At 47.5% G+C, this 22,965-nt stretch overlaps 1 protein-coding gene across 3 annotated transcripts in view; it reads right to left on the bottom strand.

Annotated features, from left to right (window-relative positions):
* LOC119965930 (doublecortin domain-containing protein 2-like) overlaps positions 1-21,300 on the bottom strand; it is a 240,548-nt gene extending 219,248 nt beyond the window's left edge. For 2 of the 3 annotated variants that reach the window (XM_038796955.1, XM_038796954.1), the window contains exons 1-2: positions 20,766-21,298; positions 13,256-13,307 (exon numbers count right to left, since the gene is read on the bottom strand). In XM_038796955.1, the coding sequence (XP_038652883.1) occupies positions 13,256-13,307; positions 20,766-21,052 (339 nt within the window). In that variant the 5' untranslated portion in view covers positions 21,053-21,298. Of the gene's footprint in view, positions 1-13,255; positions 13,308-20,765 lie in introns of all 3 variants that reach the window. The other variant, XM_038796956.1, reaches the window with a different exon arrangement.
* Between the last annotated feature and the right edge of the window lie 1,665 nt (positions 21,301-22,965).

The raw sequence follows: 22,965 nt of genomic DNA, 5'->3' as shown, positions 1-22,965 counted from the left end.
TATAGTGACAGGAGGATTTTTTTTTCTTCAGTCATTGCTAACATTAGACTTAACAAGAAACTCCTTTTGACTGCAAACCAATAAAATCATAAATCATCCAGACATTTAAAGTGTCAACAGCAGAAACTACAAGCACTTGAAATCTCTTTATCTTGTGCAAATAAACATTGTGAAATAAACACCTCTGGCTCCCTGATTTTTTCCGTCAACATACAATGTATATTTACACTGGATAGAGGTTTCAAATGCTTGCAGTTTCTGTTATTGATAATTTTAAAATTGTCTGGATGATTGATGCTATTATTGACCTGTGGTAAAAATGTTTATTCCAAAAGTGGAAACTTATGAATTAATTACTTTTTTTTTTTAAATAAGCTTCTCCCCCACCTCTGTCAGTATAAGTTTCATTGCTTCTATACAATGTATAGTGGCTGAATAGGCATGGTAGCTTGGCATGAGAAGCACGAGGGGCTATGATCGTTGTTTGGTGGCATACCTTGGCTTAGGTGAACTATCTTTTGAAACCTTTCAAAAAGTTTCCACATGCACACTTTAGCTCATGATAACTACGAGGTGCAACGAACCACAGCTTTTGAAAAAAATGGCCTGATGCCATGGAAATTGCAAAGGACTAGGAGATGTGGGGTAATCTCGCAATGGAGCCGGCCAGGTCAGAGAATGCAGGGTATGGGTTTGCCACCCAAAACAACTGCTACCCTTAAAAGGCATTCCTGAAAATCAGAAAGCGAGAAATGGGATTGGGAACCGTGGAATCCGGTCCTGTCTGCCATTTTTAATCATCCCAACTCTGTGAATATCAGCCTAATTTACATAAAAATCAGTCAAAATGGCAGAATAAAGTACAGGCAAATACATGGAATGAATGAACAATAGAGGGGAACTCGGTCCCTTGAGCCTGTTACATCACTCATAATCAGACTAAGTGAAATGTTCCTCAGTTCCAATTACCTGGCTTTGCTCCATATCCCACATTACCCATGTCTAGTGAAAGTCTATTGATCTCCGTAATGAAAAACTTCAAATTGTCAATCAGACTCTTCATCAATAGCCTTGTGGGGGTGAAAGAGAATTCCAGATTCCCACTACCCTTAATGCGAGAAACAGTCTCCCAGTTTCATTCATGAATGGCCGAGCTCTTATTTTAAGGCCCTGCTGCTTTGTTCTGAATTCTCTCTCTCCACCAGATGACATTTTTCCTTCGTGTTCACTTTTTCAAATCCCCTAAATCATTTTAAACACCCCAATTAGATCATCCCATTACTGTCTGTTCAAACCAGATATCCTAATAAGTTAAACGTTAAGCCATGATATCATTCCAATGAACTTGCACTGTACCATTTACCCAGCCCTTCCTGAGTTGCAGCATGACAAAGGCTGTAGTCAACTAAGCAGAGCTGCTTCCAGCCTTTGTGAGGTAAAGCAATACATTCATTTGCCTTTCTAATCATGTCATATACGTATGGACTAGCTTTTTGTGATTTACATACTAAACCACCAAAAGTCCCGTTGCTCCTCCGCAGTTTCCAATCTCTTGACTAATTGATGCGCGATCAATAACCACAGAAACGAAGGAGTAGTCCGAATCGAAGGCTTTAATCTACAAGAAGTGTGCCCAACAGCTTGAGTACAGAAAGAACAATGGCTGCTGGGAAACACGGGTTCTTATACTCCGCCTCGTGGGCAGAGCTACCTTCGTCATGACCAATGAGAAAGCAACACTTGGGCCAATGGGCAGCGAGCCTTCTCCACCAATAGCAGCTCATACTCCCAGGTACCATAGTACCTCTAGTCATACTACCACACTAATATTTTAAAATTCCAATTTTTTCTTTCTTGGATCCTAATTGGATAACTTCCCTCCATTGAACTGTTATCTGCCAGTTTTCCCCACTCAGACCTGGCTCTCGTTTTTCTTGCTTTGTTTTGACCAGCCAACATTTCTTAAGATTGCACTCTTGGTTGGGGCAAAAAAAAAATAGATTATATTGCAAATAGGTTAATATTTCAGGTAACGGTTCTTCAAAAGAACAGAACTGTTAAGTTCCAGGCGTGAAAGAGTCATCACTTAAAGCTGCAGGCAGTTCTCGGACTTACAACACAAATGATTCGGAAACCATGTGCAAGTTGTAACGTTGGGAGTCAGAAGCAGTTTTCCCAGAGGAACAATGTTATAAATGGGGAATTGCTTCCTGAACCAAGGCACGATAGATATCCTATTTTCACGAAAGAGTGAAATGTTTGTGGGATCTTGGTTCAGCATAATTGGTATCCAGTGCAGCCCATGATACAACAGTGCCTCCACTTTCAAAGACATTTCTATGTTGTATCTGAGACGCAATTTGCCCTTCCTGAGGAAGTGAATGGCAGAAAATAAAGAACATAGCAATTGGTAAAGAGGGGGACTTCCGGTGGAGACATGTAGATGGAGGTGGCTCTCGCTAGAGTCTCTGGTTTTTGGACTTTTATGCTTGGTTTCAGGGGTAGTTAGTGAATGAGTTAATGTGGGAAGTCATAAGGAAGGCGTGAAATGTCGAAGACGCAGAAAGAAGGGTGCTGAGAACAAGGGGGCGAGCGAAAGTCCGCCATCGAGCGAGGCTGTGAGTCCTGCAGGAAGAAAGATGGTGGGGGCTGGGACGATGGGTGGGGCGGCTCCACTCACGGTGGAAGCTCTGACTGAGGTGATGTCGGTGGAGGTTGAGGGGCTGTTTACCAAGAATATGGAGTGCTTTGGAGGGAGATGACTGCGATGAAAGAATAGGTGGAAGAGGTGATTGCCCTGGAAAAGGTGGGAGTGATGAAGATGTTTGTCGAATTGTGGGAGCAAGGAGAGAACAAAGAACAAACGAAAAGTACAGCACAGGAACCGGCCCTTGAAATGAAAATGAAATGAAAATGGCTTATTGTCACGAGTAGGCTTCAAATGAAGTTACAGTGAAAATCCCCTAGTCGCCATATTCCGGCGCCTGTTCGGGGAGGCTGTTACGGGAATCGAACCGTGCTGCTGGCCTGCTTTCAAAGCCAGCGCTTTTTCGGCCCTCCAAGCCTGTGCCGACCATGCGCCCGTCTAAACAAAAATCATCTGCACTACCTTTGACCGTATCCCTCCATTCCCATCCTATTCATGTATTTGTCAAGGTGCCCTTAAATGTCACTATGGTCACAGCTTCCACCCCCTCATCCGGCAGCGAGTTCCAGGCACCCACGACCCTCTGTGTAAAAAAAAAAAAACTTGCCTTGTACATCTACTCTAAACCTTGCCCCTCGCAACCTGAACCTATGCCCCTTAGTAATTGACCCCTCTACCCTGGGAAAAAGCCTCTGACTATCCACTCTGTCTATACCCCTCATAATTTGTAGACCTCTATCAGGTTGCCCCTCAACCACCGTCGTTCCAGTGAGAACAAACCGAGTTTATGCAACCTCTCCTCGTAGCTAATGCCCTCCATACCAGGCGACATCCTGGTAAATCTCTTCTGCACCCTCTCTAAAGCCTCCACATCCTGCTGGTAGTGTGGTGACCAGAATTAAACACTATACTCCAAGTGTGGCCGAACTAAGGTTCTATACAGCTGCAACATGACTTGCCAATTTTTATACTCAATGCCCCAGCCAATGAAGGCAAGCATGCTGTATGCCTTCTTGACTATCTTCTCCACCTGTGTTGTGCCTTTCAGTGGCCTGTGGACCTGCACACCTAGATCTCTCTGAATGTCAATACTCGAGGGTTCTACCATTCACTGTATATTCCCTACCTGCATTAGACCTTCCAAAATGCATTACCTCACATTTGTCCGGATTAAACTCCATCTGCCATCTCTCCGCCCAAGTCTCCAAACGATCTAAATCCTGCTGTATCCTCTGACAGTCCTCATCGTTATCCGCAATTCCACCAACCTTTGTGGTGTCTGAAAACTTACTAATCAGACCAGTTATATTTTCCTCCAAATCATTTATATATACTACAAACAGCAACGGTCCCAGCACTGATCCATGCAGAACACCACTCGTCATAGTCTTCCAATCAGAAAAGCACCTTTCCATTGCTACTATCTGCCTTCTATGACCTAGCCAGTTCTGTATCCATCTTGCCAGCTCACCCCTGATCCCGTGTGACTTCACCTTTTGTACCAGTCTGCCATGAGGGACCTTGTCAAAGGCCTTACTGAAGTCCATATAGACAACATCCACTGCCCTACCTGCATCAATCATCTTTGAGAACTCCTCGAAAAACTCTATCAAGTTAGTGAGACACGACCTCCCCTTCACAAAATCGTGCTGCCTCTCGCTAATACGTCCATTTGCTTCCAAATGGGAGTAGATCACTCAAAGAATTCTCTCCAGTAATTTCCCTACCACTGACGTAAGGCTCACCGGCCTGTAGTTCCCTGGATTATCCTTGCCACCCTTCTTAAACAAAGGAACAACATTGGCTATTTTCCAGTCCTCCGGGACATCACCTGAAGACAGTGAGGATCCAAAGATTTCTGTCAAGGCCTCAGCAATTTCCTCTCTAGCCTCCTTCAATATTCTGGGGGTAGATCCCATCAGGCCCTGGGGACTTATCCACCTTAATATTTTTCAAGATGCCCAACGCCTCGTCTTTTTGGATCTCAATGTGACCCAGGCGATCTAGACACCCTTCTCCAGACTCAACATCCACCAATTCCTTCTATTTGGTGAATACTGATGCAAAGTATTCATTTAGTACCTCACCCATTTCCTCTGACTCCACACATAGATTCCCTCCCCTGTCCTTCAGTGGGCCAACCCTTTCTCTGGCTACCCTATTGCTTTTTATGTACGTGTAAAAAGCCTTGGGATTTTCCTTAACCCTATTTGCCAATGAATTCCCTTTTAGCCCCCCTGACTCCTTGCTTCAGTTCCTTCCTACTTTCCTTATACTCCACATAGGCTTTGTCTGTTCCCAGCCTTCTAGCCCTGACAAATACCTCCTTTTTCTTTTTGACAAGGCCTACAATATCCCTCGTTAGCCAAGGTTCCCAAAATTTGCCATATTTATTCTTCTTCCGCACAGGAACATGCCGGTCCTGAATTCCTTTCAACAGACATTTGAAAGCCTCCCACATGTCAGATGTTGATTTACCCTAAAACATCCACCCCAATCTATGTTCTTCTGTTACCGCCTAATATTGTTAGAATTAACCTTCCCCCAATTTAGCACATTCACCCTAGAACCACTCTTAATCTTGTCCACCAACACTTTAAAACTTACTGAATTGTGGTCACTGTTCCCGAAATGCTCCCCTACTGAAACTTCTGCCACCTGGCCGGGCTCATTCCCCAATACCAGGTCCAGTACAGCCCCTTCCCTATCTACATATTGTTTTAAGAACCCCGCTGGATGCTCCTTGTAAACTCTGCCCCATCCAAGCCCCTAGCATTAAGTGAGTCCCAGTCAATATTGGGGAAGTTGAAGTCTCCCATCACAACAACCCTGTTGCTTTTACTCCTTTCCAAAATCTGTCTACCTATCTGCTCCTCTATCTCCCACTGGCTGTTGGGAGGCCTGTAGTAAACCACCAACATTGTGACTGCACCCTTCTTATTCCTGATCTCTACCCATATAGCCTCATATTCTCCCTACCCAGTAGCGCAACTCCACCGCCCCTTTTACATCCCCCTCTATCCTGCCTGAAACATCTAAATCCTGGAACGTTTAGCTGCCAATCCTGTCCTTCCCTCAACCAGGTCTCTGTAATGGCAACAACATCATAGTTCCAAGTACTAATCCAAGCTCCAAGTTCATCTGCCTTACCCGTTATACTTCTTGCATTAAAACATATGCACTTCAGGCCACCAGACCCGCTGTTTTCAGCAACATCTCCCCATCTGCTCTTCCTCAGAGCCATACTGGCCCTATTTCCTAGTTCTCCCTCAATGTTTTCACCTTCTGACGTATTGCTCCGGTAACCCCCCCCCCCCCCCCCCCCCCAAAATACTAGTTTAAACCCTCTCGTGTAACACGAGCAAACCTCGCGGCCAGGATATTTATGCCTCTCCAGTTTAGATGCAAAACATCCTTCTTATACAGGTCACACCTGCCCCGGAAGAGCTCCCAATGATCCAGATAACGGAAACCCTCCCTCCTACACCAGCTGTTCAGTCACGCGATTAGCTGTTCTATCTTCCTATTTCTAGCCTCACTGGCACGTTGAGCAATCCCGAGATTACAACCCTCAAGGTCCTGGCTTTTAACTTTCTGCCTAGCTCCCTGAACTCCTGCTGCAGGACCTCATGCCCCTTCCTGCCCATGTTGTTAGTACCAATATGTACAACGACCTCTGCCTGTTTGCCCTCCCCCTTCAGGATGCCCGCTAACCGTTCCGAGACATCCTGGACCCTGGCACCAGGGAGGCAACATACCATCCTGGAGTCTCTTTCACATAGAAGTTGAAGAGGGTGGAGGAAGAATTGTCGCAACATAGCGACCAGTTCACCTCGGTGGGTGAGGAGCTGTGGAAGGTGATGGAGGCCAACAAAGGGCTCAGAGCCAAGATGGAGGACCTGGAGAGAAGGCGAAATATGAGAATGGTGGGCTTGCCTGAGGAGGTGGAGGGCCCGAGGCCAACTAAGTATTTTGCAAAGATGTTTGCGGAGTTGATGGGAGAGGGGGAACAATCCTCCAGCTACAAGTTGGAAAGGTCACATCAGTAGCTCAGGCCAAAGCGTAAAGCCAATGCGCCCGCAAGGACAGTTATAGTCTGCTTTCACATGTTCTATGTAAAGGAGAAGGTCTTAAGCTGGGTGAAGCAGAGACGAGATGTGAAGTGGGAAGGCATTGGTATACGAATATACCAAGACCTAACGGCGGAGTTGGTGAGAATGCAGGCAACTTTGGATGGGTGAAGGCGGCGTTATATGACAACCGAGTGAGATTTGGAGTGGTTTACCCTGTGAAGTTGAGAGTGACGCACACTTTGAGGGATTTTTATTTCGAGGCGGCGGAGACGTTCGTTAAGGCTGATGGACTGGGACCGAGATGAGAGTTTTCCTTTTGGGTGGGGTTCTGTATTGTTCCTTGGTTTAAAGGAGGTTGTTTTTTTGGGGCACGTGGGGCCGGGTTACTGAGGATGTGGCCGCGGGCGGGGGGGGGGGGTCGCTATCAGGTTGGCTAGTGAACGGGAGTGTGGTGGAGGGAGGGGCCAAAGTTGTTAGAGCCTGTGTGGTAAACACCACTAGTAACACATTGCATGTATTATTACGGTATTCCACTGTATTACAGGTACCACAGTAAATCCTGACCTGCTGGCTCCTCCCAGCAGGCGGTGTATAAAAGTGTATGCTCTCCTGCGCTGCTCCCATTCTGGTTCCAGCTGCAGGAGGAACAACATCTTGTGCAATAGAGCCTCGATTGTTTCATCATTCTTGTCTCGTGGTAATTAATGGTACATCAATTTATTGCGCAAGATTTTAAAAGATGGACTTCCTAATCAAGCCTGATCACCTGGAGCTGAGCCCTCATGCAGCCAACGCCACGTCTGCCTTCGAGCACTGGCTAGCCTGCTTTGAAGGCTACCTCAGAGCAGCCACTGAAGAACTCTCGGACCCACAGAAGCTCCAAGTCCTCTACTCACAGGTGAGCCATCAAATTCCTCCCTTCATCCAGGATGCTCCCACCTACACAGAAGCGATGACACTACTAAAGGGACAGTACATTAAGTCGATGAATCAAGTGTACGCCAGACACCTCCTGGCCACGAGACAGCATCTCCCCGCGGAGACTCTGGACAATTTATTGCGGGCTCTACAGACTCTCGGTAGGAACTGTGACTGCCAGGCAGTTTTGGCAGTCCAACAAACTGAACTACTAATCAGAGACGCTTATGTCACGGGCATCAAGTCTACGTACGTTCACCAGTGGCTATTGGAAGGGGGTACGCTCGATCTTGCAGAGACTGTGCAGCTTACCAATTCCCTGGAAGTGGCCTCCCGTAATGTGGAGGCCTACACCTCCGACCGCGTGGCACCCTCGTCGCTAGTGGGCCCCACCAGCTGCCGACTCGAGTACACCGCAAGCCTGCGCCACAGCCAGCCAACTCCGGAGGGCCCACATGTTATTTTTGCGGCCAGAGCAAACATCCCAGGCAGCTCTGCCTGGCGCGAAGCGCGACCTGCAACGGGTGCGGGAAGAAGGGCCACTTCGTTTCCGTTATCCACGCCCGGTCGGTCGTCGCTGTTTCCAGGCCCGGCATTGCTACACCCTCCCCCCCATGTGTGATCCAGGGGTGCTGCCATCTTCTGCACCACAAGCCCTGTGGGCGCCACCATCTTCGGCGCCATTTTGGACCGTGCCTCAGGACCCCTGCTCGTCGGACCGTTCGCTGCCCGCTGATACCTCCGCCACCGCTGATTAGCCCGGGACCTCCCAACATCTTCCGCAGCTCGCCTCCATCACCCTGGATCAGTCTCAGCCCCACAACCTCGCGACCGCTACGACAACGGTAAAGATCAACAGGCACAAGACGACCTGCCTCTTTGACTCCAGGAGCACAGCAAGTTTCATCTACCCTGCTACGGTAAGGCGCTACTCCCTCCTGGTACTCCCTGTCACCCAGAAAATCTACCTGGTCTCTGGATCTCATTCCGTGGAAATCCGGGGGTACTGTGTCGCGACCCTTACCGTTCAGGGTGTAGAGTTCAGCAACTTCAGACTCTACGTCGTCCCCCATCTCTGCGCTTCCATGTTAGTCGGTCTTGATTTTCAATGCCACCTCCGAAGCCTTACTTTGAAATTCGGCGGACCCCTGCCCCCCCTCACCGTCTGCGGCCTCACGACCCTTAAGGTTGATCCACCTTCCCTGTTTGCGGACCTCACCCCGGATTACAAACCAGTCATCACTAGGAGCAGACGGTACAGTGCACAGGGCAGGGCCATTATCAAGTCGGAGGTCCAACGGCTTCTACGGGAGGGGATCATTGAGGCCAGCAACAGCCCCTGGAGAGCTCAAGTGGTAGAGAAGCACAGATGGTCATTGACTGCAGTCAGACCATCAACTGGTACACGCAGCTCGATGCGTACCCCCTCCCACGCATATCTGACATGGTCAATCAGATTGCGTAGTATCGAGTCTTCTCCACAGTAGACTTGAAGTTCGCCTACCACCAGCTCCCCATCCGCCCGGAGAACCGCCAATACATTGCCTTCGAAGCAGCTGGCCGCCTCTATCATTTCCTCAGAGTTCCCTTCGGCGTCACCAATGGGATCTCGGTCTTCCAGTGAGAAATGGACCAAATGGTTGACCAATACGGGCTGCGGGCCACCTTCCCGTACCTAGATAGTGTCACCATCTGCGGCCACAAGGACCACGACGCAAACCTCCAAAGATTCCTCCATACCGCCAAACTCTTCAAACTCACCTGCAATAAGGAGAAATGTGTGTAACGCACCAACCACTTAGCCATCCTTGGCAATGTCGTGAAAAATGGAGTCCTAGGGCCCTACCCCGACCGCATGCGCCCCCTCCTGGAGCTCCCTCGCCCCCACTACCCCAAGGCCCTGAAACGGTGCCTGGGGTTTTTCTCCTACTACACCCAGTGGGTCCCTAATTATGCAGACAAGGCCCGCCCACTCATCAAGTCCACAGTTTTTCCCCTGACGGCTGAGGCCCACCAGGTCAAGGCAGACATCGCCACGGCCACGATCCATGCAGTTGATGAGACCCTCCCCTTTCAGGTGGAGAGCGATGCATCGGACTTGGCTCTGGCCACCACCCTCAACCAGGCGGGTAGACACATGGCTTTCTTTTTCCGCACCCTCCATGCCTCTGAAATTCAGCACTCCTCTGTCGAAAAGGAGGCCCAAGCCATTGTGGAAGCTATGCAGCATTGGAGGCATTACCTGGCCGGCAGGAGATTCACTCTCCTTACTGACCAACGGTCGGTTGCCTTCATGTTTAACAATACGCAGCGGGGCAAGATCAACAATGACAAGATCTTGAGGTGGAGGATCGAGCTCTCCACCTATAACTGTGAGATCTTGTATCGCCCGGGGAAGCTCAATGAGCCCCCTGATGCCCTATCCTGCGGTACATGTGCCAGCGCACAAGTAGACTGACTCCAGGCTCTCCACTATGACCACTGCCGGTCACCCAGTTCTTCCATTTTGTCAAGGCCCGCAACCTGCCCTACTCCATTGAGGAGGTCAGGACTGTAACCAGAGACTGCCAAGTCTGCACAGAGTGCAAGCCGCACTTCTCCCGGCCAGATCGAGCGCACCTGGTGAAGGCCTCCCGCCCCTTTGAGCACCTCTGCATGGACTTTAAAGGGCCCCTCCCCTCCACCAACCGCAAAGTGTACTTCCTCAACGTAATTGATGAGTACTTCCGGTTCCCTTTCGCCATCCCATGTCCCGACATTACTTCTGCCACGGTCATCAAAGCCTTGCACAGCATCTTCACGCTGTTCGGTTTCCCCACCTACATTAACAGCAATCGGGGATCCTCCTTCATGAGTGACGAGCTGAGTCAGTTCCTGCGCAGCAAGGGCATTGCCTCGAGCAGGACGACCAGCAACAACCCCCGGGGAAACATGAAGGTGGAGAGGGAGTACGCGACGGTCTGGAAGGCCATCCTGCTGGCCCTTCAGTCTAGAAAGCTACTGGTCTCCCGCTGGCAGGAGGTCCTCCCCAACGCGCTCCACTCCATCCGGTCGCTCCTGTGCACCGCTACTAATGAGACCCCTCACGAACGAGTTTTTGCCTTCCCTCGGAAGTCCACCTTCTGGATCTCACTCCCAACATGGCTGACAGTTCCTGGGCCCGTCCTCCTCCGGATACATGTGCGGAGTCATAAATCAGATCCCTTGGTTGAGAAAGTCCACCTCCTCCATGCAAACCCACAGTACTCCTACGTGGCACACCCTGACGGGCGACAGGACACAGTCTCCCTCCGGGACCTGGCACCCGCTGGGTCCCCACCCACAACCCCTGACCTGATACCGCTCCTTCCTTCCCCCCCCCCCCCCCCCCCAGTTGCCTCATTCACCCCTGCACTACCCACCCTCCCACCAGCAAACCGCACCACAGCTCCCACCCCAGCAGGATCCGCCCCCACACTGGATCCACCAAGGGGTGACGAAGAAGAGGACAACACATTCCCGGAGTCGCTGGTGACCACGTCGGCACCCACATCACCACCAGGACTAAAGGTGATCGCAGCGGAGGATCAGAGCCCCCGACAGACTCAATCTGTAATGTTTTTCCTCACCCCCGCCGGACTCTTTTTTTAAACAGGGGGTGAATGTGGTAAACACCGCTAGACTTTTGATCGGGTGGAGTTATTTGATGGTGGTATTGGGGACATTTGGGATTGGGCCGGAGTTTGTGGCGTGGGTGCAGCTGCTCTATAAGGAGCCAATGACGAGTGTGCGCACAAATAATATGAACTCGGGTATTTTGCATTGCACTGGGGTAGGAGACAGGAATGCCCCATCTCCCCCCTTCTGTTTGTGCTGGCTAGAGAGCCTTGGCTATTGCACTGAGGAGCTCGCGGTTGTGGATGGGGATAGTGAGTGGGGGGGCTGCCATTTCACCTGGCAGGGTCTCAGTTTAGGTAGTTGGGGTGCAGGTGGCCCACAATCAGGCAAAGCCGATGGCCCCGGGGAAGTATACGGTGAGTCCGGTGGTGGTGGCAGATGAGACAGTATTTTAAGTTGGGAGCTGGGTCGGGGGAATCACGGATTCGAGCCAAGGAGGATGGATGGATGGAAGGACTCGGGGATAGTAAGAGAGGGGGAATTAAGGAAACAAAGGATTTGTTTCTGGGAGGGCGATTTGAGAGTTTGGAGGAGTTGGGCGAGAAGTTTGGGCTGGTGTGGGGGCGAAAGCTTTCGGTATATGCAGGTGCAGGCCTCCTCGTTGTTGGAGGCGATGTTGTCGGGAGGGAGGGGTTGTCTCAGCAATTTGCGGGAGGATCTTGGAGGAGGATGGGGTTCAGGTGAAGTGGGAGGAAGAGTTGGTGATGTTGCGGGAGGAGGGTCTGCGATGTGAGGTGCTGCGGAGAGTAAATGCATCGAGTCTCGGTGTGAGGCTGGGGCTGATACAGCTTAAGGTAGTGAATAGGGTACACCTCACAAAGGCTAGGATGAGCCGCTGTTTCGAAGAGGTGGAGGATGTGGGAGGGGCCTTGCGAATCACATGCATATGTTTTGGTCCTGCCCGAAGATGGAAAGGTTTTAGAGAAGTGTTCAGTACCATCTCAGGTGTTCTACATGTGGACGTGGAGCCCAGTCCCCTAGAAGCCATATTCGGGGTGTCGGACCAGCCTGATCTGCAGGGACAAATGTTTTAGCCTTTGTGTCGCTGATTGCTCTTGATGGGATGGAGGTCAGCTTCTCCGCCCTGTGCCTTGGCATGGTGGAGGCGACCTGCTGGAGTTTCTGACCCGAGAAAAGGTGAAGTTTGCTCTGAGGGGGTTGCATGATGGGTTCTACAATTGTTGGGGTTTGTTCATCATGCATTTTCAGGAGTTGGTTACCGTTGACTGTTGGGGGGGGGGGGGGGGGGGGTTGTTTTGTAAAGATGTTGAAAATTTGTTGAATAAAAACGCTTTTTAAAAAAAATTTGGTAAAGACCAACTGTTTGCTGGTGTGACGTCGTAAAGTCAAAACCGACATTGCAAAGTCAAAACAGGGTGTCAATTTATAAAAGCTGTCAGTGCGGCACATCATAACTGGAACATCATTAAGTCAAGGACTGCCTGTAATTAGTTCCATAGGGTAAATTTTATAACCTGCTCTGGAGTAGTCCCAATTTTCCTATCATTAAGATTGCACACTCCTGTTGATGAAGAGTATATGCTGTGTACAGCTACAACAAAACACTGCCTGCAGGTTTATATTTGCTTCTTGTTTACAGTCTACAGCCACTCCTTGGGTTACAGCTTTTATAAGTCATCATGTGTCTGTAACCTTGTAATCTCTGCAATAATATTATAGATTGATCTCCCTTAACAGCAGTCAATGTTTGTATTGTAGATAGTTGCTCTGGTCCCAATTGTTTATCAAATATCAGCAGAATGTCATTAAATGACGATAAAGGGATTTATCAAACAAATGAGTACTTAATTCACAAAAACTGAGCTAATCACACACATTACAGAAAATACACAATTTTTTTTAAAAAAAAGGTAAATCAGCATTCTCTAACGAGAGTTAAAATCCACAGGGATAACTGAAAAGTATCAAAAGTAAACGGCAATATATTGTTGGGACATACCTGGACGTCCTTCGGCAGTGGCTTTTTCTTCTTTATTCCTATCTGAAAATAGCTGAAAAGAACATTTGTGATTACTTGGTTTTCTTCAGATGGATGAGTGAAGTTTAGTTTAAAATAAAATCAAGTACAGTCAATTCGGGAGCAGGGAGGATTGTGATTAAAAATAAGCCGAGCGATGTGCATATATTTATCTTTATTTTTCTTTTATTTTTCAAACGTATGTTCACGCTTATCTTTGTTCTGTATATTACAAAAAAAATGCAATGAAAACATTGAAAAAAAATGAAAAGTAAATTTGTCAACAAAGAGGCACAGAGAGAAAAAAAAGTCAAAGAACCTTCACGGGTACAAGAAAAACAGAGCAAAGAGCCTTAATGAACAAATAACAATATGAAGTGATACTTGCACATTTAAAGTGTATGGACATTTCAAGATATTTCAGAGAATTGACATCAATTAAAATTGGACACCAACTCAATGGTTAAGGTATTTAGGAAGGGTGGCCAAAATGCGTGGTAAGATAATTACCTTAAGCAGAGTTTTAAGGAAGAGAAGCAAGTGGGGAGGCAGAGGGGTTTAGAAGGAGAATTCCATAATATGAGGTTTAGGAGGAGGCAGGCCAAGCCAACAGTGGCATGGCAAAGGAAGCAGAGAAGACTTCAGGCAGAGGAACAGAAAGAGTTCTGGGGAGTTGTCGAGCTGCAGGAGGATAGAGAAGATGGCATAGATGATGAGATTTAAACACAAGGATGACTATTTTAAACTGAAGCAGAGGATGGGAATTGGTGGAGGCAGCTAAATGAATGGTCTTAACCTTAATGGTAGGGAAGTCCACACACCCCTTGCCTTTGATGGTGTCAGGCATTTGCAGTTGGAAGAGCGATTGTAAAAATGACTTGGTGGCAGATGGGAAAGAAATGAGGCTGAAAGGAAATAGGAATACATGGTCAGCAATAAAAAAAGCTGTCAGAGAGATGGTCTTGTCGGTAATCAGGAACATGGTAGGAAACAAGGTTAAAAGAATACCTGTGAGTAGGAGGAGAAGTGGAAAGTCTCACTCAGTGTAGTTGCTGAAGGAGCTATCTCAGGGAGAACTTTGGGATGGAGCTTGCAAGGTGGCAGAGATCGAGGATTCAAAAGGAATGACAAGAGGAGTGGAATATGTCAAGGCACTGGAAGGGGAATTGGGTATCAGAGGCTAACATGTGATTTGCTGTAAAGGACAAACACTGCCAATGGTAGCATGGGCGCGGCAGATAGTGGAATATAGGACCAAGAATGGAGGTTCCAGTAAAAGGAAATATGTTGCAACCTGGTGAGCCAAATGTAAAAGCTGCGATGTAATGCATTGTCACAATATGGCAGTGCATAGGAAGGGTGCTGTTGAAAGTGGAAGTAAATTCTGGGAAGGAAATGTGCGGAAGATAGTGATTGTTGTCCAACTCACAAAGCCAATAGGGCAGTGGTGGTGGTAGGATACCAGAACAGACCTCAACGTTTGTAAGAATACTGGATGAGAATCCCCAAACAATTTTCAATTTGTAAAACTGTGAGAAAAGGTTTTTCACCCCAGGAGTGATGAGTCTGACCAATAGGTATCTTTGATGTTAAAACAAGCTTTAATTTAAATGAAGAATTAACTACATTAATATCAAAGAAATAGCTTTACAATTAGCAGTTATTAAAAAAAAACTTACTATCTATACCTCCACTACATTGCAATGAAGCCACCCAACACATAATAAATAATAATAATAATGAATAAAGTTAACAAACAGGGTTACCTGCTTATCTGTGCAGACTTTGGAGAGACACACTTTCATAGAATTTAGAATCATAGAATTTACAGTGCAGAAGGAGGCCATTCAGCCCATTGAGTCTGCACCGGTTCTTGGAGAGAGCACCCTACCCAAGATCAATAACTCCACCCTATCCCCATAACCCAGTAACCCCACCCAACACTAAGTGAAATTTTAGACACTAAGGGCAATTTATCATGGCCAATCCACCTAACCTGCACATCTTTGGACTGTGGGAGGAAACCGGAGCACCCGGAGGAAACCCACGCACACACGGGGAGGATGTGCAGACTCCGCGCAGACAGTGACCCAAGCCGGAATCGAACCTGGGACCCTGGAGCTGTGAAGCGATTGTGCTATCCACAACCTGAAAATGTTTCTGCCTTGTCAGACTCAAATCCTATGGTAAACTGCAGTTCAACTTAAAATCTTCAAGCAAACTACAAAACTACAGACAGAAATGGCTCCTCCCATTAATTACATTATCTGTATCCCACTAAGGGTCCAGGGTCCCAGGTTCGATTCCTAGCTTGGATCACTGTCTGTGTGGAGTCTTCACATTCTCCCAGTGTCTACAAGGGTTTCCTCCGGGTGCTCCAATTTCCTCCCACAAGTCCCAAAAAGAATTGCTGTTAGGTGAATTAGACATTCTGAATTCTCCCTGTGTACCCGAACAGGCAACGGAATGTGGCAACCAGGGGCTTTTCACAGTAACTTCATTGCAGTGTTAATATAAGCCTACTTGTGGCAATAAAGATTATTATTATTATGTTGTCCCATGGCATACTTAGCTAGGCCTAAACACCACTCCCTCATAAATTATCTACATTTGAGTGAATCTCCAGCAATAAAAACAATATCCCATTAGCCATTTATATGTAAACATGTAAATGGTTAAAGACAATCTAGAAGGTGAGATCACAGGGGATTGGAGATAGAGTACTAGATTGGATTGAGAACTGGCTGATTGACAGAAAGCAGAAGGTCGGGATAAATAGGTCCTTCTCTGGCAGGCAAATTGTAACTAGCAGGGTGCTGCAGGGGTCAGTCCTCAGAGCTCAACAGTTTACAATCTATATAAATTATCTGCAAGCAAAGACAGAGTCTAACATAGCAAAATTTGCAAATGATACTAAAATATGTGGGAAAGCAGGCAGTGAAGAGGAGATAAAAGGCTGGATTCTTCTGCCCCGCCTGCTGCAAGATCGCCACAGGCGAGACGCAGACAATGGAAAAGTCCATTGCTCTCGGGCGGGATTCTCCGGTCGCCAGACGGGCACGGCTGGGAAATCTCATCCTGTACAGGTGGACATAGATAGGCTAGGAGAATGGACCAGAATTTGGCAGATGGAGTTTAATGTGGATAGGTGTGAGGTTATCCATTTTGGCCGAAAAAATATAAAGGCGAATTATCTAACTGGAAAGCAGATTCAAAATGCATCTGGACAATGGGATCTGGTTGTCTTTGTTCATGAATCACAGAAAGTCAGTATGCAGATAATAATAATCTTTATTAGATGTCACAAGTAGGCTTACATTAACACTGCAATTAAGTTACTGTGAAAATCCCACAGTCGTCACACTCTGGCGCCTGTTCAGGTAACTGAGGGAGAATTCAGGATGTCCAATTCATCTAACAATCACGTCTTTCGGAGCTTGTGGGAGGAAACCGGAGCACCCGGAGGAAACCCACGAAGACACGGGTAAAATGTGCAGACTTTGCACAGACAATGACCCAAGCCAGGGATCAAACCAGGGTCCCTGGCACTGTGAAGCAATAGTGCTATGGGCAATACGGTAGCACAGTGGTTAGCACTGTTGCTTCACAGCTCTAGGGTCCCAGGTCCGATTCCCAGCTTGGGCCACTGTCTGTGCGGAGTCTGCTTGGTCTCCCTGTGTCTGTGTGGGATTCCTCTGGGTGCTCCAGTCTCCTCCCACAAATCCTGAAAGACATGTTGTTGGGTAATTTGGACATTCTAAATTCTCTCTGTACCCGAACAGGCACCGGAACGTGATGACTAGGGGCTTTTCACAGTTACTTCATTGCAGTGTTAATGTAAGCCTACTTGTGACAATAAAGATTATTATATAGCCACTGTGCTACCATGCCAGCATGTAATAAAAAAGGAAAATGGAATTTTAGCGATTATTGCAAAAGAATTGGAGCATAAAGTAGAGAAGTGGTGTTGCAATTGTATATGGTGTTGGGGAGAACCCCCATATCTGGAGTATTGTGTCCAGTTTTGGTCTCCTTATTCGAGGAAGGATGTGATGGCATTGGAGGCAGTTCATTATTCGGGGATGAAAGGGTTGACATACAAGGAGAAAACAGTTTGGACTTATATTTGCTGGAGTTTAGAAGAATGAAAGGGGATTTGATCGAGATATATAAAATACTAAAAGGGATTGATAAAGTAAACGTAGATCAAATGTTCCCCTTGTGGGACAATCTAGAATGAGAGGTCACAAGATTTTGGTTGAGAATGGTGGATTTAAAACGGAGATAAGGAACTACTTTGCACAGAGGGTGGTGAACATCTGGAAATTCCTATGTTCTTAATGGTTACCTCACCTTTTCTTACACCTTAATTACAACTTTAGTCGACATACTGCCTGTATGTATTTTAAACCATGGTTTTTATTAACATTACTGCCACAAATATAAACTATAATATATATCAATTTCTACACTCATCACAGTGGGTGCATAGAAACATATGAATTCAGGGCAGGAATAGGCCATTTGCCCCCTTAAGTCTGCTCCACCATTTGATGATGGCTGACCTGATATGGCCTCAAAACTACCTTCCTGCCTAATCCCTGTACCCTTTGACTCACTGGTCAATCAAGAATCATAGAATTGTTACGACACAGAAGAGGCTATTTGGCGTATCCAACTTAGTATTTTATTTAAATTCAATGACCCTGCCTTCATTGTCCTCTGGGTAGAACAGAAGAAGGTTGGCAACGTTAGTTGTTAACAAGTGCACTGTGCAGAAAAGGTCCATGAGAAATGTTTCTGTTCTTCCCTGCAAGGCATTGCCACACTGTAGATACTACTCTGAGACCATAATTATACTGCCAGCTTCACTTTACTTTCAGGTCGTGCATGCACATGCTTACATGAGCCAAGTTGCACACAATGACATTGAAATGCAACTCAATAGGAGCAGAAGGCAGCCAACTATTTATTTACATTGGGCAGGATTCTCCAGTCCCACCAGACAGTGGATCAGAATTTCCCACCCATTGAACTTTCCATCCTGCCCACAATGATTCCCACAGCATGAAGGACCTGAAAAGTTTAGGGCATTATGATTAAGGCCTGATTGCACCAGGTTGGGTGCACAGAGACAGAAGAAATCCTGGCTCTGGGAATGCAACCTTTCGTTTGGATTTGCATGCCAGGGGCGGGATAGATTGGAAGTCGGGCCCACCAACCCCCAGAAGAGGTATGGAGGCTGCCGGGTGCAGGGATGGGCTGGGCAAAAGGCCTGCCTCTGCTCTAGCACAGCATTGAATTAAATTTTTTAAACTAAAACACAAAAAAAATCCCTCAAGACCCCACCCCTTGTTACACTCTTCATGTCCCATCCAGGACAAAGTATGCCATCTCATGATCCCCCATGATACCACCCATGCCAATCTATACGCCCATGACACCTAATGCCCTCCCCAACCTCATAGCCCTTTCTAGCCTCTATGCCAATCTATACCCCCCACCTACCACCCTTTTCCGCTACCTCCTCCATGCCAACTCACCTAGTATCCATTGACTGTTCTTGGACGTTTTGACAGTTCCTTGACAGCATTTTTTACACTGAACCGTGTTTACTTTTAACAATCCCAAAGGGTGCCTTACCTCCCCAAAGGAGCAAATTCAAAGGGGCACCTTATCATTCCTATCCTGACTACTCAAACAAGCCCACAGAGTTCTGACGTCCTCTTACCTGTACACTCTGGGTTCCACACTCCTGGCCTACCAAAATCATACTTCAATGGAGGTAGTTGGTAATTTAAATGGCCAGCTACCTCCTGCAAACTCTGTATGTGCAAACCCTGGTACGACTCCATTTCAGCACCCACAAAAATCAAACATGCCAGGTTTGTGGTTAGGACTTTGAATTCCCAGCTATTTTCGGGAGTTTTGCCACAAAGGACAGGCTCTGCACCATGGCAAAAATCTGAGCCTAAAAATTAATTTGATCAATTTCAAAAGGTAGTTCTTTTCTTTTTCAAAATTGCTTCCCACTTATTGCAGTGTATTTGTGAAGCAAACAGTGCAAGACTACCAACTTTAAAAAGGTTCACACCTAAATTATACTACACAGTTTGCATCAAATCAACGGTCAAACCATTTCACATCAACTAGAATATAACTGGCGTATAAATAAAAACGGGTTCCCAGTCTCAGGAAGTAAATTTACTTCAGGATATTTCATTTAAAGTATTTCCAGGAAAATAAAAATACACCAGTCAGGCAAATTTCACAGTTTTCCAGATTTCATGAAGGGTGTAACTGTGACACAATTGTAGAGATTCACAATTTTAAGAACAGCATTTTTAGAAGAGCTGTTTTTGTACTCAGTTACGCACTTCGGCAGTTTTCAGAAGTACACACTGAATTATGCAAAAGGTCCATGCATTGCAGAAAAGGATCAATTAAACTATAAAACTCACATCAACAATCAATTAAGTGATTCATACAATCTCTTAATGCAACATGGCTATTAGAATTACAAGTAATTTAAGTATTAATTAATCAAAACGAAATGCTGGAAAAAGATACTTTAAGTCCTGATTTTTTTTTTTAAAACAAACTTCCCAAATCCTCATCATGTCCAAATTAGTGTCATTCGTCTCAAAGTTGCTGGATGCAAATTATCTGATCAGTTTAATCCTTAAAACAATTTCCACTTTCTTTATCTTTTATGTTAGGTTATTGAATGCAAAATTAAATTTTAACTACGAAGAACGTATACATTGATGGTCTATCATACTGTTACCGACTCAATTCTCGATTTTTCTGTATGGCGAAGGACAAAGATTTTAATTGCACCCATTTTTTACCATTTCGAACATGTAACATTTTGGGCAATGAATCTGACTCTGTATTTGATCCTATTTCATAGCAACGAATAACTGCTGTTCATAGTAATCCCTCAACAATGCATTTTAAAGGACGTGAGAAATAATGCCTTTCTTGGCATTCCACAAAATGACAACCTTGAGACTGGTCTGGTCCATGCAGAATATTCCCCACACCATTCAAAGCCGGATAGACGGGAAAGAGGGTAGCCAGGGTAGGAAAGAATGACACCAATCATGCTTCGAGTGTAACTTTGAAAAGTTTTTGTAACAATACTGTTTTTATCAGAAGTTTCATAATATGGTGTTATCAGTACCTTCAAGGATAAATCTGAAAGTTCTTTGCAACAATTCATTAACTGGAGATCGAAAATTAATTTTTCACTGAATGAAACAATTCAGGAATTAACTGATCAGATAATTTGATGATTTACAACAGTTTACAAACCCAGTTCATTTTTCAAAACAGTGCAATCATTGAATACTAAGCGTTCTCTGGATGCATAGATACATATATAGGAATCCAAAAAAGATCTGTTAAATATAGTTATGCTGATTTACTGGCATGTTTAAATAGGTGCATATAATTATGAATAATAATATATTGCTACTGTTGCACTCACTCTAGTTTTTTGAACCTCTCCTTGCCGCCTGCCACGTACTGTTTGCCGGTGTCCAGCTCCTGCAGCTCGTAAACCCGGTGGCCCTGCTGGGGGGTGTAGATGTTGCGAACGGCCCCGAAAGGCGCCTCCAGGCCGTTGGTCACCTCCTTCAGGAAGGCTTCAAAGGTCGAGATCTGGCGCTCGTTGATCACGAACTTTCTCCCGGCGTAAAAGGGGTCCCCGTTGCGGTAAACCCGCACGCACTTCACCGTCGGCTGCGCCAGGAAAGTCGGCTTGGTCGTTGCCATGACACGGGGACCGGGAGGGAGGGAAGAGGGGGGGGGGGATTTAAATTAAGAACATTTAAATTAAATGAAGGTTTATTTTTGGAAGGGAGCAAAATAACCCACACAGCGCCTCAAAGTGCTTCGGAGTTGGCTGGAGTCAGCGCACGGTAACTGTAGCCACTGCAGGCAGCTGCTTTGAACTGCAACATGCTGCGGTATCCCGGGAAACTTTGTATTCGTTCCACTGTTTCCATGGCAGCCGGCTGCTGGGTGGGTGAGGAAGACGGAGCACGTGCGTTCGAGAGCCCCGCCCCGCCCCGCCCCCTCTCTCCCGCTGGGCCACGCCCCCTCTCACTGATTTCTGATCCATGATATGGAGGTGCGTTGGACTGGGGTGAGCACAGTAAGAAGTCTCACAACACCAGGTTAAAGTCCAAGAGGTTTGTTTCAAATCACTCTTTCGGAGCGCAGCTGTGCTCCGAAAGTTAGTGATTTGTCCACAGCCCCTTTAAAAATCGCACCCACGTGATTCATTCAGATAAGAGCTCTGTGAAAGTCCGCCCAGGTCCTTACTGCTGCATCTGCATGGCCCCCCAGCGCCCCTAAACTGCACTCAGATTGAAGCTGACAGTCATCCCATCAGGCAGGGCCGCTGCATGGAAAGGAACTGGGCTACCAGGAGTGGCAAGGTAGCACAGTGGTTAGCACTGTTGCTTCACAGCTCCAGGTTCGATTCCTGCCTTGGGTAACTGTGTGGAGTCTGCACGTTCTCCCCCTGTCTGGGTGGGTTTCCTCCGGGTGCTCTGGTTTGCTCCCATAGTCCAAAGATGTGCAGGTTAGGTTAGGTGGGTTGGCCTTGCTAAATTGCCCTTTGTGTCCGAAAGGTTGGGTGGGGTTGCTGGGATGGGGTGGAGGTGTGGGCGTCAGTGGGGTGCTCTTTCCATGGGCTGGTGCAGACTCGATGGACTGAATGGCCTCCTTCCTGTAAATTCTATGATTCTAACCAACACCACAAACCGCTGGATCACATGGCAGTAAACTGCAGAGTGATAATGCATAATAAAACCCTCATGGAGAGCATAGTGAACCAGTTGCTTTGGCAAGGGGTTCATTCCATCACAAGCACATTCCCCTCTCTTAATTTATGGGCACAGTAAGAAGTCTTACAACACCAGGTTAAAGTCCAACAGGTTTGATTCAAACACGAGCTTTCGGAGCGCAGCTCCTTCCTCAGGTGAATGGCGAGGTATGTTCCAGAAACATTTATATAGACAAAGTCAGAGATGCTGGACAATGCTTGGAATGCAGGCATTTGCAGGTAATCAAATCATTACAGATCCAGGGAGAGGGATAATCACAGGTTAAAGAGGTGTAAATTGTCTCAAGCCCGAATAGTTGGTAGGCTTTTGCAAACTCAGGGGTGGGTGGGGGGGTCAGGGGTGTGGGGGGGGGGGGGGTCAGGGGTGTGGGGGGGGGCGGGGTCAGGGGTGTGGGGGGGGGTGGGGTCAGGGGTGTGGGGGGGGTCAGGGGTGTGGGGGGGCGGGTCAGGGGTGTGGGGGGGGGGGGTCCAGGGGGGGGGGGCGGGGTCAGGGGTGGGGGGGCGGGGTCAGGGGTGGGGGGGCGGGGTCAGGGGTGAGGGTGGGGTAGGGGGCGGGGGGGGGGCAGGATCAGGGGGGGGGCGGGGTCAGGGGGGTGGGGGGGGCGAGAGGGGGGCGGGGGCCGAGGTGGGGGGGCGGGCCTGAGGGGGGGGGGGGCACGAGGGGGCCGCCCTGGGGAGGGCGGCCACCGCGCATGCGCTGGTTGGCACCGGCCCAACTGCGCATGCACGGGACCCGAGTCTCTGGCGCCCCCTAGCACATGGCGCCCCGGGCGACTGCCCGAGTTGCCGGTGCCTTGGGCCGGCCTGGGAAGGAGCTGCGCTCAGAAAGCTCGTG

The sequence above is a fragment of the Scyliorhinus canicula genome, chromosome 5, assembly GCF_902713615.1.
Source record: "Scyliorhinus canicula chromosome 5, sScyCan1.1, whole genome shotgun sequence".
Lineage (NCBI taxonomy): Eukaryota > Metazoa > Chordata > Chondrichthyes > Carcharhiniformes > Scyliorhinidae > Scyliorhinus > Scyliorhinus canicula.
This window is presented reverse-complemented; position numbering and strand designations above follow the sequence as displayed.